The sequence below is a fragment of the Sapajus apella genome, unplaced genomic scaffold (genome assembly GCF_009761245.1).
Source record: "Sapajus apella isolate SASKATOON/1434 unplaced genomic scaffold, GSC_monkey_1.0 scaffold97, whole genome shotgun sequence".
NCBI classification, from domain to species: domain Eukaryota; kingdom Metazoa; phylum Chordata; class Mammalia; order Primates; family Cebidae; genus Sapajus; species Sapajus apella.
The window spans coordinates 6192177-6207838 of NW_022437037.1; the positions used below are offsets into that span (position 1 = coordinate 6192177).

General features: G+C 52.2%; 1 protein-coding gene across 2 annotated transcripts in view; it reads left to right on the plus strand.

Annotated features, from left to right (window-relative positions):
- Window positions 1–15662, plus strand: part of POMT1 (protein O-mannosyltransferase 1) — a 21881-nt gene that overhangs the window by 994 nt on the left and 5225 nt on the right. Inside the window, exons 2-14 of one of the 2 annotated variants that reach the window (XM_032257642.1) lie at window positions 647–798; window positions 2132–2238; window positions 2428–2478; window positions 3690–3836; window positions 5039–5150; window positions 6171–6236; window positions 6327–6420; window positions 6680–6835; window positions 7750–7880; window positions 8458–8553; window positions 9645–9737; window positions 11803–11899; window positions 15568–15660. In XM_032257642.1, coding sequence (XP_032113533.1) covers window positions 677–798; window positions 2132–2238; window positions 2428–2478; window positions 3690–3836; window positions 5039–5150; window positions 6171–6236; window positions 6327–6420; window positions 6680–6835; window positions 7750–7880; window positions 8458–8553; window positions 9645–9737; window positions 11803–11899; window positions 15568–15660 — 1365 coding nt within the window. In that variant the 5' untranslated portion in view covers window positions 647–676. The remainder of the gene's footprint in view (window positions 1–646; window positions 799–2131; window positions 2239–2427; window positions 2479–3689; window positions 3837–5038; window positions 5151–6170; window positions 6237–6326; window positions 6421–6679; window positions 6836–7749; window positions 7881–8457; window positions 8554–9644; window positions 9738–11802; window positions 11900–15567; window positions 15661–15662) is intronic. The other variant, XM_032257643.1, reaches the window with a different exon arrangement.

Consider the following 15662-nt stretch of genomic DNA (forward strand, 5'->3'; position numbering starts at 1 on the left):
GCAGATGCACCCTCCAGGTGAGAAAGGGGGGCTCAGTGCAGATGCACCCTCCAGGTGAGAAAGGGGCTCAAAGTGCACATGTACCCTCTAGGTGAGAAAGGGGGGCTCAGAGTGCAAATGCACCCTCAAGGCGAGAAATGGAGCACCCTTGGGGTGATGTGCCCTTGGGAGACAAGGCAGGGAGGCTCTGGAGGCAGATGCATCCTTAAGGAGAGATGAGGAGGCCCTGAGGTTCAGGCACGTTGAGGTCCCTGGGCATAAGCAGCTGAGATGGCACCCAGGAGCTGCTCAGGGTCTGGGAGCCATGGCCACCGTGTGAGCTCCTGTCACTGGGGAGGGAGGGGAGAAAGCCTAGCATTCCTTAGCAGTGTTCTTGCTCCCAAGACGTTCTCAGCAGGTTTTATGGAATGAGTTGTTGAAAGGAGTGAATATCCAGTCCTGAGATGCCTGAAGTCCCACCCGAGTTCACTGCTAGTGCCCCTCACCCCATGTCTACCTAAACTGAGGCTCCATGAGCAACTACCTTTCTCAGCAGGCTGGCTATGCTGTGGTTCCCTCTGTGCATCTGGGAGCCAGGGGGACTTCGGATTCCTTCTGTAGCTTCCTGTGAGCCCTCATTGACCACGGCGCCTCCCCTCTTTTCTAGGGCATCTGCCTGAGCCTGCTTTTCTACAAGATGTGGGGATTTTTGAAGCGCCCTGTAGTGGTGACCGCCGACATCAACTTGCACCTTGTGGCCCTGACTGGGATGGGGTTACTGAGCCGGCTGTGGCAACTCACCTACCCGAGGGCCGTGGTGTAAGCGAAATGACTGCATTCCCAGCGTGAATTGAGAATTGTACTTTGTGACAGGAGGGGCCTTACTTAATGGCATAAATAGGAAAGTGAAATCTGGCCCGTTAGATGGGTGCGGTAGAGGAAAATCTGGTTGCCAGCCTTAGATAACAGTTTCAAAGTCTGGATGGCAGAGGACTGATGGATTTGGAAGTGAGACTTCACTGTTGACAGCACTCAGAATGTGTTTTTGTCATAATCGGAAGTGATTGCTGTTAGTATTGAAGGGCTGTTTATTAACTGATTAATGTGTGTTCTTTTTTGTTTAACTTTTTATTATGGAAAATGTCAAACATACGCAAAAGCAGGGAGACGAGTATAATGAATGGCCCCCCACACACACCAGTATATTCATTACCCAGCTTCACCTGTATCAGTTCACAGCCAGCCACCTCCCTGCAGTGGAACTGTGAAGCAAATCCTAGACATGTTGTATTCATAGATAATTCAGTGTATCTGCAAAAGATGAGGATTTTTTTTTTTGAGACAGAGTCTTGCTCTGCCACTCAGGCAGTAGTGCAATGGTGCAATCTCAGCTCACTGTGACCTCCACCTCCTGGCTTCAAGCAATTCTCCTGCCTCAGCCTTCTGAGTAACTGGGATTACAGGCGCCTGCCACCACACCTGACTCATTTTGCTGTCTTTAGTAGGGATAGGGTACCACCATGTTGGCCAGGCTGGTCTCAAACTCCTAACCTCAGGTGATCCACCCGCCTCAGCCTCCCAATGTGCTGGTATTACAAGCATGAGCCACCTCTCCCGGCGGAGGATTCTTAAAAATCACATAACCACGGTTGCATTGTCATGCCCGAGAAGTTGACTGCTCGGTTATCTTCACATTTCCCTGATTGAAAACATGTTATTGCAGTTGATTCCCACATTTTCCTTTCATACTTGCAACCGTTTCATTGGGTCATCAGGTCTGATCCCTAGCCACAGACGTGCTTCTGTCGTGGGCGGAGGTGGGTGGATAGGAGGGATTAGCCTTCTGTCCTGGGAGGTCTTTCAGCAGGTTGGCTCGTAGTATCCACCTGAATCAAATTTGAGGGAGAGATGGAATCTGTATGGGGCAGGCAGGCTGAGTGCCAGCTGTGCTTGGTGAATTCCCATGTCTCTGTAGGTGGATGATGCTGTATGTGTCTTAATGTTTGGGGATGGGAAACAATTGGAGCAAATGATCCACCCTTTGCTGATCACCCACCCAGAGTCATTTGGAAACACATAGACATTTATCCTCACACTTTGTTTACAGTTAAGATTCTAATTGAATACAGTGTATGGGTTTTTTTTTTTCCAGTTTTGATGAAGTATATTATGGGCAGTACATCTCTTTTTACATGAAACGAATCTTCTTCTTGGACGACAGTGGACCACCATTTGGCCACATGGTGCTGGCCTTGGGAGGTAGGAGTCAACAGTTAGGAGAGCAGCCCCTGCCCGTCGGGACCTGAAACGTATTTAGTGAAACTTAGCAGTGAATTTCTTAAGGGCAGAAGCGAGGTCTTATTATTGATGCATCTTGTTTCTGGCTTGCCACAGTACTCTAGAAACGTTTGCTGAATAGAATGGTTTTTGATTAATCTTCTGTTTCAGGTTATTTAGGAGGATTCGATGGCAATTTTTTGTGGAACAGAATTGGAGCAGGTAAAAGATAATTTTCATTTCCCTTATGAATGTGCACAGGTTAGAATGGAGACATTGTGGCTTTCGCAGGGATTAACAACTGTGGCTTTTTTTACCTTTTATACCTAGTCCTGCAGAAACTGTGGCTTATTAATCTGAGTCCAGGAAATAATAAATGGGTTGGATGCAAGTGAAAGACTTGAAAAGTCTGGTAAAAACCTTAGTGTTTATTTACAGTCCTTATTTTATCCCTTGTTTTTGGTACATGTATTACGTAGCATCTCATTGCAATTATCTTTGTACATGTAAACTTTGTACATTGCCACAATGTTTTTGAAAATAGGTAGGGTAGCCGGGCGCGGTGGCTCAAGCCTGTAATCCCAGCACTTTGGGAGGCCGAGGTGGGTGGATCACAAGGTCAAGAGATCAAGACCGTCCTGGTCAACATGGTGAAACCCCGTCTCTACTAAAAATACAAAACATTAGCTGGGCATGGTGGCGCGTGCCTGTAATCCCAGCTATTCTGGAGGTTGAGGCAGGAGAACTGCCTGAACCCGGGAGGTGGAGGTTGCGGTGAGCCGAGATCGCGCCATTGCACTCCAGCCTGGGTAACAAGAGTGAAACTCCGTCTCAAAAAAAAAAAAGAAAATAGGTAGGATAAATGTACAAGTAAAATGGTAATTTTCGAATCCTTAGTCACTCTTCCTTTACCTCCTGAGATCAGGTTCCGTGCCTGTGCAAAGCTAATTTCAAAGCCTTCACCCATAGTTTACCCACTCCGCTGCTGATGTGGTCTCCAGTTTTGTAAACGTGCATTTTAGAGTCTGTGAACATGATGGCGTTATGTGAAAACACACCTGCAGGCCAGGCGTGGTGGCTCATGCTTGTATTCCCTGCACTTTGGGAGGCTGAGGCTGGCAGATCACAAGGTCAGGAGTTTGAGACCAGCCTGGCTAACATAGTGAAACCCCATCTCTACTAAAAAAATACAAAAAATTAGCCAGGCGTGGTGGTAGGTGCCTATAATCCTAGCTACTCGGGAGACTGAGGTGGGAGAATCGCTTGAACCTGGGAGGCGGAGGTTGCAGCCAGCTGAGATCATGCCACTGCTCACCAGCCCAGGTAACAGTGTGAGATTCCGTCTCAAAAAAATAAAAAGCAAACACACCTGCAGCACATGGAGATGGTGTGTGCACGGCGCAGTCAGCTCAACAGTGTGGTTGCTTTTCCAGAATACAGTAGCAATGTGCCTGTGTGGTCTCTGCGTCTGCTGCCGGCACTCGCCGGGGCCCTGTCGGTCCCCATGGCCTACCAGATAGTGTTGGAGCTTCACTTTTCTCATTGTGCCGCCGTGGGAGCTGCTCTGTTGATGCTTATCGGTAAGACCTGGGCCCCCACCTGCTCTTGCTGTCATGCAGGGAAGAACTGAGCCTTTAGCCCAGAAGATCACGTGGGCTTAGTCGGCGAGCTGCCCTGGAAAGTGCGTCTGGTTCATCCAGATTTGACGCTGTGAGGCTGACCCTGTGACTGTGGGATTGCTGAACTGTGGGATCAGACTGTCATCAGCAGTGGAACTATGGCAGTAGAAAACTGCCCAGATGATGCTGCAAGGTCCATGCACATGTGGGCACCTCCATCTCCATGCAATCCTGTGACCAAATGACAACTTCCCTTTGTTCCACCACCTCCCAGGCCTTGGCCAGTAGAGATGGACTCATGAGTCAGCGGATCCTCTTCAGAGAGGGTCTTCCAGCTCATGTTTATGAACAGATGAAATTAAATCAGATGAAAAATTAGATTAGGCTGGGTGAGGTGACTCACGCCTATAATCCCAGCACATTGGGAGACTGAGGCAGGTGGATCCCTTGAGCCCAGGAGTTTGAGACCAGCCTAGGCAAGATAGGGAGACTGTGTCTCTACAAAAAATAAAAAAAGGGCCGGGTGCAGTGGCTCATGCATGTAATCCCAGCACTTTGGGAGGCCCAGGTGGGCAGATCACGAGGTCAGGAGTTTAAGACCAGCCTGGACAACATGGTGAAACGCAGGCTCCACTAAAAATGCAGAAAATTAGCCGGGCCTGGTGGCAGGTGCCTATAATCCCAGCTAGTCAGGAGGCTGAGGCAGGAGAATCACTTGAACACGGGAGGTGGATGTTGCAGTGAGCTGAGACCACACCACTGCACTCCAGCATGGACAACAGAGCAAGACTCCATCTCAAAAAATAAAACAATAAAAATTTTAAAAATTAGCCAGGTGTGGTGGCATGAGCCTGTAGTCCCAGCTACTCAGGAGGCTGAGGCAGGAGGATCCCTTGAGCCCAGGTGGTCAAGGCTGCAGTGAGCCATGATTGAGCCACTGCACTCCAGCCTGGGAAACAAAGCAAGACCCTGAGTCAAAAAAAAAAAAAAAAAAAAGATGTTGTGTATTAGGTGATGACTGTGTATGGCTCTGTTTTCACATTCACAGCAGCCCTACACAGTCGTATTACTTCTGAAGTCTGCCTTTTTTCGTAAATGTTTTTCATCTTTATACATTTGTCCTTGCCACCTTAAAATTGACACGTATTTCCTCTTTGTAACAGAGAATGCTCTCATCACTCAGTCAAGGCTAATGCTTTTGGAAGCAGTGTTAATATTTTTTAATCTATTGGCCGTGTTGTCCTACCTGAAGTTCTTCAACTGCCAAAAGCAGAGGTATGGAAAATGGGGTATCTATCTTCCTAGTCAATGGGAACAGAGAATCTGGGTGGTTTGTTGACCGGAGTTGGTCTGGTACCTTTTCAATTTGAGGAGTTGCTTGCTTAATATCTTTTTTTTTTTTTTTTGAGACAGTCTCTGTCACCCAGGCTGGAGTGCAATGGTGTAGTCTCGGCTCACTGCAACCTCCAATTCCCAGGTTCCATTGATTGTCCAGCCTTAGCCTCCCGAGTAGCTGGGATTATAGGCATGCGCCACCGTGCCCAGCTAATTTTTGTGTTTTAGTAGAGACTGGGTTTCACCATATTGGCCAGGCTAGTTGCGGACTCCTGACAACAGGTGATCCACCTGCCTCGGCCTCCCATAGTGCTGGGATTACAGGTGTGAACCTCTGCGCCCAGCACTAAATATCTTTTGGTCCCCTGGTGTTTTGGGGGTTGGGCCCTGGCTTGTGACTTCATCAATACAGCCTCATTTTTCTATAATTTAAACTAGCTGGACAAAATTTTTTGAGCAAAAGGAAAAATCCTGCTGGGACTGATACTTCGGGAGATGGGAATTCTTTCTTCTTGCACCTGGGGCTCAGCACGGCCAGCTGACCCAGAAAGATTTCCCTGAGGAATGTGGAGCTTCTCTAGCCTTTTGCTAATAGTGTCTGGGCTGAGCGCGGTGGCTCACACCTGTAATCCCAGCACTTTGGGAGGCCGAGACAGGCAGATCACAAGGTCAGGAAATTGAGACCATCCTGGCTAACACTGTGAAACTCCATCTCTACTAAAAATCCAAAAAATTGGCCAGGTATGGTGGCATGTGCCATAATCCCAGCTAGTCAGGAGGCTGAGGCAGGAGAATCACTTGAACCCAGGAGGCGGAGGTTGCAGTGAGCCAAGATCATGCCATTGCACTCCAGCCTGGGTGACAGAGCAAAAGACTCCGTCTCAAAAAAAAAAAAAAAAAAAAAAAAAAGAAATAGTGTCTGAATGATTCCTATCTCCATCTGCTCTGTTTTTATTCCAGCCCTTTTTCTCTGAGCTGGTGGTTCTGGCTAACACTGACAGGGGTCGCTTGTTCCTGTGCGGTGGGGTGAGTTTGAGCCTCTGGTCGTGGGTGGTGGTCTCTTCCCCCTTCTGTTTCCTGTCTCATGTTAACTCCGTTGCAATCATGTCTTTGCAGCGTCAAGTACATGGGTGTGTTCACGTACATGCTCATGCTGGTTGTCGCAGCCGTCCATGCCTGGCACCTGATTGGAGACCAGACTTTGTCCAATGTAGGTGCTGATGTGGAGTGCTGTGTTAGGCCGGCCTGTGTGGGACAGATGGGGATGGCGCAGCGGGTACTCGGTGAAAAGACCCAACTCCCCCATGCTTCAGAAGCAGGCAGGCCTGGGCAGCCTCGCCTGTCAGCTTCTGCATGTGCCTCTGTATGGGAGGCTGGAGTTTCTGTCGCTTTTTCCAAGCTCACAGTATCTGGAGGAGGGTGCACCTTTCCATGTAGTAGAACATGGCTTTTCCGTGAATCTCTGGCAGGTCCGTGTGTTCTGTCACTTGCTCGCCCGAGCAGTGGCTTTGCTGGTCATCCCGGCTGTCCTGTACTTACTGTTTTTCTACATCCACTTGACTGTGCTCTTCCGCTCTGGGCCCCACGACCAAATCATGTCCAGTGCCTTCCAGGCCAGCTTAGAGGTGAGCAGTGGGCGTCGTGGCCACTTGAGAAGGAAGATAATAGTGGGCCCAGAGTTTTCTTATGAACACATCCAGTGCACATTAGTGCTTGAAGCAAGAAATGAGGAATCCACGTCAGTGATTTTTTTTTTTTTTTTTGCGGGGGCGGGGGTGGCAGGTGGCAGCAGAGTCTTTCTCTGTCACCCAAACTCTGCCCCCTAGATTCAAACAAGCCTGCTGCCTCAGTCTCCCAAGTAGCTGGGATTACAAGTGCCTGCAACCACGCCCGGCTAATTTTTTGTATTTTTAGTAGAGATGGTGTTTCACCATGTTGGCCAGACTGGTCTGCATCTCCTGACCTCAAGTGATCCACCTGCCTCAGCCTCCCAAAGTGAGCCACTGCACCTGGCACCTGGGAGCATTTTAAAGGCGAGTCCTACAAACCCTGGGCAGTTTCACCTGCCTTAAGGGCCACACTCAGCTGTGACCTTCCTTCCTGTGAACCTCGCAGCAGTGCTCGAAGGTATCAGTGGAGGCGGTCAGGACTGTGGTTCCTGAAGTCAGCCAGGCCTACCGGCGGCCAGCACTGTAGTGCCGTGTGTTTCAGCAAGTTGTTTAGCTCACCCCAGTCTTGGTCTTCTCATCTTTTAGACAGACGTCATCATTGCTCTACCCCACAGGATGCTTGTAAGAACTGAATAGGGTGCACATGGAAAGCTGAACTCAGTGCTTGGCCCAGAGGCAGCATTTGATCAGACTTAGCACTAATTATGGTTCTATAATGTAATGTGACATGATTAGATGGTAGATCATTACCACTATTAGAAGAATGGCCACCACCTTGAACATCAAGGGAGGAGTGGCCATCGGGAAGCCTGGCTTAGGGTCATTATTTTTTCTGTCTCTCACTCACCAACCTTCTGCTTCTGTCTCAGGGAGGACTAGCTCGGATCACCCAGGGCCAGCCGCTGGAGGTGGCCTTCGGGTCCCAGGTCACTCTGAGGAGCGTCTTTGGCAAACCTGTGCCATGCTGGCTTCACTCCCACCAGAACACCTACCCCATGATGTAAGAAAAGTGACTGTTTTACTCTGAAAATGATTAAAGGCTTTATTTGCTCATAGATTTCTTATCTTAGCAACTTTCCATTTCTTTGAGAAAGTTTGTTTACAGGACAGAAGGAAGTTGAGCTGCCCAGGTCCCATTGCCAGTGAGCTTCGTGGTTCCCGGGTGTTGCTGGGAACCACGAGGGGACTTGGCATGTGGCAGGGCTCAGGGTGGGCCCCAGCTCTGTGGCTATGGCTGATCTCCGCGCTGCCTGCCTAAATCATCTGATTTTGGCTCCTTGTGGTGTCTTTATTTTCCCTGAAACCTCTTGCATAGTGTTTGTTGAAATCTGCTTCTCTTTGCAGAAACTTAAGGAGAAAGACCTGTGGGCCTGATCGATGACCCACTTCCAGATACGTTTCTTTTCCTTTCTTTTCTTTTTTTCACAAATAGAGATGGGGTCTCACTATGTTGCCCAGGCTGGTCTCAAACTCCTGGGCTCAAACAATTCTCCCACCCCAGCCTCCCAAAGTGCTGTGATTACAGGTATGAGCCACCGCGCCTGGGCCAGACACATCTCTTTGTTGACTTCACACAGATATGAGAACGGCCGAGGCAGCTCCCACCAGCAGCAGGTGACCTGTTACCCCTTCAAAGACGTCAATAACTGGTGGATTGTAAAGGATCCCAGGAGGTGAGTGCAGGTCCACGACTCCAGAGCAGAGCTCACCTGCTGGCCTGGCCAACGAGACCCTGGGACACTGTCCTGGACCCTCTTCTTTCCCTCCCTCACCGACCCCAGTCACCGTCATGGCCTTGAATGCCAGCTCAGTGCTAAGTCTAGGGTCAGTGGAGTAGATCATTAGACGCTGAGTGAGCAGCCTGTTCAGTAGGTGCTCAGAGGAGATTCCTGGTGAGCCTCAATGCCCCGAACTGCCCCCTCCCACCGCCCCCTCCCTTCCTCAAAAAAAAAGAACTCCCCTCCTGCAAAAGTGGCATCATTGCACAGACCCCAGCTAGAGGCGCCCATTGCTCTCACTCCCACATCCAGTCCTGTGGATTCTGCCGCCAAACAAGGTTTCCAGCCGTCCTGGTCACCATCTCCCGATGGCGTCCTCCCATTGCTGCCAGCCCAACTCCAGCACCTGCAGCCCAAGTAGGCTTTTTTTTTTTTTTTTTTTTTTTTTTTAGACAGAGTCTAGCTCTGTTCACCCAGGCTGGAGTGCAGTAGAGTGATCTTGGGTCACTGCAACCTCTGCCTCCCAGTTCAAGCGATTCTCCTGCCTCAGCCTCCCGAGTTGCTAGGACTGCAGGACCACCACCACGCCTGGGTAATTTTTGTATTTTTAGTAGAGACGGGTTTCACCATGTTCGCCAGGCTGGTTTTAAACTTCTGACTTCAGATGATCTGGCCTCCTCAGCCTCCCAAAGTGCTGGAATTGCAGGCATGAGCCACCGCCTGGCCCCCTCATACACTTTGATTGGTGGAATGGCCTTCAGGATTCCTTGGCAGTCCTGGTACCTCTGTCACTGTGGTGTTTGTGGAGAAATTCAAGGCAATGCAGGTGATGACTGTGGGTGGAATCACATTTGGAAAGCGACCTTTGGTTTCAGAAAAGAGCTCGATCAGTGTCTGTGGTTTGGTTTCCTGTGTTCCCCTTGTGTGGGGCACTCAGGTTGGGAGGCGGCCTCGGCCACGAGAATTCAGAGCTCGTGCCCCTCCGGTGCAGACATTAGCTTTAGGGTACCAGCTTTGCGTGGTCCCGACAGCACTGCGTCTTCCAGGCACCAGCTGGTGGTGAGCAGCCCCCCGAGACCCGTGCGGCATGGGGACATGGTGCAGCTGGTCCACGGCATGACCGCCCGCTCCCTGAACACGTGAGTGTGCCCACATCGGCTCGCCTGCACCCATGGGTTTCCTCTGTGGTTCTCTGTTCCAAGCAAAACGTGAGCCCTGCCTTAGGCCACCGCCTCCTGTCTCCCCCTCACCTGCATGTGTAGTAGCTCTTAGACCTACATTTTGTTGCTGGAAGGGGACCCAGGCCTGACATGGAAGGGAGGGGGTTAAGAGGAAGCAGAGGCTCCGGGAAGCACGACCCATCCTGGGAGAGCTAGAGGTCCGTGGATGAGTGGGCAAGGATGGGCTGCGAATGTCGGCATGCTTTCTATGCGGAGAATGGGGTTTGGGCGCTCCTCCATAAAGTGCAGAAGTTTCAAGTATGAGTGAGTCCAGGAGGCCTAGAAGTTTGGGCGTGAGTGGAGCCTCGAAGCCTTCTTCCCTGTTGTTCCTGCGTCCTTGTCCAACTTGCCTTTCTGCGGCGCTGGGCACCGTGGCTCACACCCTCATCCTCCCTCCCTGGCTGCCCTCTCCACCGCCGTCTCTTCCTCCGCTGATCGCAGTCTCCGAGGGTTCTCCGGCCTTGCTGCCTCTGCTCAGCCCCAGTCCCAGGGCTGCCTGTCCTGCACCTCCACCTGGCTGCCCAGGGCTCACCTTAAGCTCCTTGACTCCCAGCTCCACAGGGGCAGTCACTGGCTCTGGCTCTTCTGGTCCTCCCTGGAAAAGGCCCAGTGGCCAAGGCATCACCTGGCTGCTTCCCCTCCTCTCCCGTCGCATGTGGATTCCGTTGGGAGATCCTGTTTCTCAGCCTTCAGAACCAGCCTTGGGCAGTGGTCCTTCCTTCTCTCTGCCCTCCCACCTCCTAGGGCCTGACCTCCCTGCCTCGCAGCAGCCCAGCCAGCCTGAGGACCACGTGCAGCCTGCTCGCATTGCTCCTCTGTGCTCAGTGACTCCCGTCACACTGGGTCCTCCCACCGAGGCCCCTGGCGACCCTGCCATGTTTCACCTCTGCCACCCCGGCTCCCCCTCAGCACTGAAATGACCACCCACAGCCCCCACGGGGCCTTCACGCTTGCTCCCTCTGTGGGAAATGTTCTTGGACTTGGCCCCTCCATGGCCCACTCTATATAGGGGTCTGCTGGGATGTCACTGTGTCAAAAAGCGTCTCCTGGGTGCTGTCCCCTGTTTGTTTTACTAGTGGCACTACCACAGCTGCACGCTCTGCCCACCAGCACGATGGCTGTTTCCCAGAGAGCTGTGAGGGCCTCGTCTTGTTCACGGCTGGGTGACTGCTCCTAGACAGTGCCAGTGCTTGGTGCGGTACAACACGGTTACTGAGTGTGTGGATTAAGAGGAAGTGGGTCTTCCTGGCCGGGCTCGGTGGCTCACACCTGTAATCCCAGCACTTTCGGAGGCCAAAATGGGCAGATCACTTGGGGTCAGTAGTTCAAGATCAGCCTGGCCAACATGGTGAAACCCTGTCCCTACTAAAAAATACAAAAATCAGCGAGGTGTGGTGGCACGTGCTTGTAATCCCAGCTACTTGAGAGGCTGAGGTGGGAGAATCACTTGAACCTGGGAGGTGGGGGTTGCAGTGAGCCGAGATTTTGCCATTGCACTTCAGCCTGGACAACAGGAATGAGAGTGTCTCAAAAAAAAAAAAAAAACAAAGAAGAAGTGGGTGTTCCTGAACGTTGAGGTTGATAGCACGGGGGCAGCCTTTTCTGCAGCATAGCTGCTGGGTCCCGAGGGCAGCTCAGCCCCACGCGCTCCAGCATTGGTGCTGCCTGCCAGCATCGCAGCCGTACCGGGTCGGGCCTGGGCTTGCAGTTCCTGACTCTGAAACTTGGTTTGCTCGTCTGACAGGTGGAAGGTTCCACAGCAGAGTGGCCTTTTCGCCTGGAAATATTCCCACAGGGTCCCGTGCCTGCTCGGCATCCGTTCATCACCGAGCCTCCGGAGCTGCAGCCACGGGATCAGGCCACGCCTTCTGGCTGAGCCAGCTTTGTTTCTGAAAAGCAACGTTTTCCCCCCTGAAAGATTTAGTGACTGCCTTTGAGAGGAGTTCAAGGAGTTCCTTCTGAAATCTCTGTCTGGGTTTTCCAGGCATGATGTTGCGGCCCCCATGAGTCCCCATTCACAGGAGGTCTCCTGCTACGTCGACTATAACATCTCCATGCCCGCCCAGAACCTCTGGAGACTGGTGAGTAAGGCTGCGGCTAGAGCAGTGGCTGTCAGTAATGAGCGCCCCCTCACTCGGAGCGCTTCCTCACACAGAGCGCTCCCTCACACGGAGCGCCCCCTCACACGGAGGGCTCCCTCCCAGAGTGCTCCCTCACTCAGAGCACTTCCTCACACAGAGCGCTCCCTCACAGACTGCTCCCTCACTCGGAGCGCTTCCTCACACGGAGCTCTCCCTCACAGAGTGCTCCCTCACTCGGAGCACTTCCTCACGGAGCGCTCCCTCACAGAGTGCTCCCTCACTCGGAGCGCTTCCTCACACGGAGCGCTCCCTCACAGAGTGCTCCCTCACTCGGAGCGCTCCCTCACACGGAGCGCTCCCTCACAGAGTGCTCCCTCACTCGGAGCGCTTCCTCACACGGAGCGCTCCCTCACAGGGTGCTCCCTCACACGGAGCGCTCCCTCACACAGAGCACTCCCGACATGGAGAACTCCCTCGAGCATTCCCTCCCACGGACTACTTCCTGACAGAGTGCTCCCTCACACGGAGTGCTGCCTCACACAGAGTGCTCCCTCAGAGCACTTCCTTCCACGGAGCACTCCCTCACACGGAGTGCACTTGGAACGCTCCCTCACTCGGAGCACTTCCTCACACAGAGTGCTCCCTCACACGGAGTGTACTCGGAGCGCTCCCTCACACGGAGTGCTCCCTCACACGGAGAGTGTTCCCTCACACAGAGCGCTCCTCACACAGAGTGCTCCTCACTCAGAGCACTCCCTCACACGGAGCGCTCCCTCACAGGCAGTGCTCCCTCACACAGAGTGCCCCCTCACTCGGAGCATTCCCTGACATGGAGAACTCCCTTGAGCATTCCCTCACACGGACTGCTTCCTGGGACAGAGCACTCCCTCACACAGAGCACTCCCTCACATGGAGCACTCCCTGACACAGAGGACTCCCTCGAGCATTCTCTCACACGGACTGCTTCCTGACACAGAGCACTCCCTCACACGGAGCACTTGCCCACTTGGAGCACTTCCTCACATGGAGCACTCCCTGACACAGAGGACTCCCTCAAGCATTCTCTCACACAGACTGCTTCCTGACACAGAGCAGTCCCTCACACGGAGCACTCCCTCACACAGAGCATTTTCTGACATGGAGCACCTCCTAACATAGAATGTTTGAAACCGCCATTGAGAATAATAATTTTTCTTTGCTTTCAGTTCCCTCAGTTGAGGCTGGATATTTAGAATAATTCTGATTCAGATGTCAAATTACATAACTTTTATGCATACATAAAGTCACAGATGCTCTCACAGGAGCAGATGCGTCTTCCTCTGTGGAACTGGGGAAACTGGTGGTTTCCTGCGTTGGAAGCCTGCATCCACTCAGTTCTGAACGCTTTGTGTTTGCTCCAAGTTGGGCGCCAGCTGCTCCTGTGGCTCTGTTAGGTGAAAGTTCTCCCAACCTGTTCAGCCTCAGGAGCAGGTCCTGAACATGAGACATGAGCTCTGGCCACCCCCCTGCCACGATGGTCCAGGAGAAATTCCATGTCTCAGGATTTCCCTGGGACAGGCTTAGCCATGAGAGTGTGGGATGTTCCCAAGGTGCTGGGTCTGTGGTCTCCTTTCCTTTGAGTGACCAGGGCCACCTGCTCCCCTTACAGAATTAGGTGTCCTGGAAAAGGTTCCATAAAAAGTGTTCCATTACTGACCCGTGCTGCCCTCTGAATCCAAGGATGTGAGTGCGAAGTGCACTTCCCGCCCCGAACCACAGTGACGGCACTGGGCTTATTTGAAGTCACACCCCTACTCCTAGCTTCCTGCTGGCTTCAGCAGTTCCTGCTTACACAGGCCCAGCCTGTTTTGGGTCTCGAATAGAGTGAGCACCATGTCCTCATGGCAGCCCTTACAGCAAAGCTTCACCACCCCACGGTCCCCTCCCCTCCCCTTTGAGACTGGGTCTCTGTCGCCCAGGATGGAGTGCAGTGACGTGATTATGGCTGACCACAATGTTGGCCTCCCAAGCTCAGGTGATCCACATCTGCCTCCTGAGTAGCTGAGACTACAGGCATGCACCACCATGTCCAACTAAATTTTTTTTTTTTTTTTTTTTTTGAGAGAGAGTCTTGCTCTGTCGCCCAGGCTGGACTGCAGTGGTGTGATCTCAGCTCACTGCAATCTCTGCCTCCTGGGTTCAAGTGATTCTCCTGCCCCAGCCTCCAAGTAGCTGGGACTACAGGTACCCACCACCATGCCCAGCTAATTTTTTTATTTTTAGTAGAGATGGGTTTCACTGTGTTGGCCAAGCTAGTCTCAAACTCCTGACCTCAAGTGATTGCCTGCCTCAGCCTCCCAAAGAACTGGGATTACAGGTGTGAGCCACCACACCTGGCCCCCAGTTAATTTTTTAATATTTAATTTTTTAAATTTTTATTCTATTCCAAGACAGTCCGATTTTTTAACTTTTTTGTAGAGACGGGGTCTTGCTGTGTTGTCCAGGCTGGTCTTGCACTCCTGGGCTCAAGCCGTCATCCCACCTCAGCCTCCCAGAGTCTCTGGGATAACAAGTGTGAGCCGCTGCTCCTGGCTGGCTGTTCCATTTCCATGCAGAGTGCGCCCCTCTGCCCCGCTTGCCTTCTCTGTGCTCTGTATACTTGTGTGTATTCCACATCTCCCTCCCCTCCTCCGTAATCCTTCCCTGGCGTGAGTGCTATGCACCCGCCGCTTCTCACAGACACCCTTCTCTGTCCTTGATGGCCCCTTCGGCACCAGGAGCCCACATTTCAAGTGACTGAAGTTCATGGAACAAGGAAGGAGGAGCATGCATGGGGTGTGCGCGCCTGGCCCGCAGTGTGGACTCTGGCCAGGCCTCCTCATGCCTGCTCCTGCCTAGCTTCTTGGGTTCTCTGGTTGTTGATGATAAGATGGGGAAATGACAGCCATGTGGCATCATGGGATCACTGTGTATTAGGCTGTGACAAGGCAAAGTGCCGTTCAGACATTAGTTATCTTTTATGACTCGACACGAGCACATCTCTACGCTGTATCTTGCAGGCACAGTGTCTGGCCTTCATTTGAGCCGTCCTCAAGTCCTGCCACGTAAGACATGCTCGCTTTTTGGCCACTGCTCTGAGCCCTCTCAGTGAATGGGCTTTGCAGAGAGGCATGAAGAACATTAGGCTTTGTATTTTCTGAGGAGGCATCTTGTGCAGCCTTGGCACGGAGGAGGGTGCGCTTCCCCACAGAACCTTGGAATAGTCAGGGGCCCAGGAGGTTCTGCGACATCTCCAGGGTGTCTTAAGGCCCCCGGGCAGTGACATGGGCCACATTCAACAGAGCCCAAGAGAAGTCAGAATCAGAAACTCGGGGTCACAAATCTGAATGTGACCTTAGAGAGCATTCAGCCCGATCACTTAGTCTACGGAGAAGGTGACTGGAGCACATGGGGTGGGGCGACCCTCCCAAGGCCGCAGCCGGGGCTAGGATCCAGGGTCTTATCTAGCCCAGCTGCCGTGGGCATTGGGGAGGAAGCCCAGCACCAGCCTCTTGTAGCTCCTGTCACTTGGGGGCTTGTCCCTTTATCCCAGGCTTGAGTCAGTATCATTGTTTGGTGACAGGTCTTTATTTTTACATTGAAGGGAATTTGAAAAGGAATGAAATAATCCTTGAGATCTCTTTTTGCAGGAAATTGTGAACAGAAGATCCGACACAGAGGTCTGGAAGACCATCCTCTCAGAGGTCCGCTTTGTGCACGTGAACACTTCTGCTGTCTTAAAGGT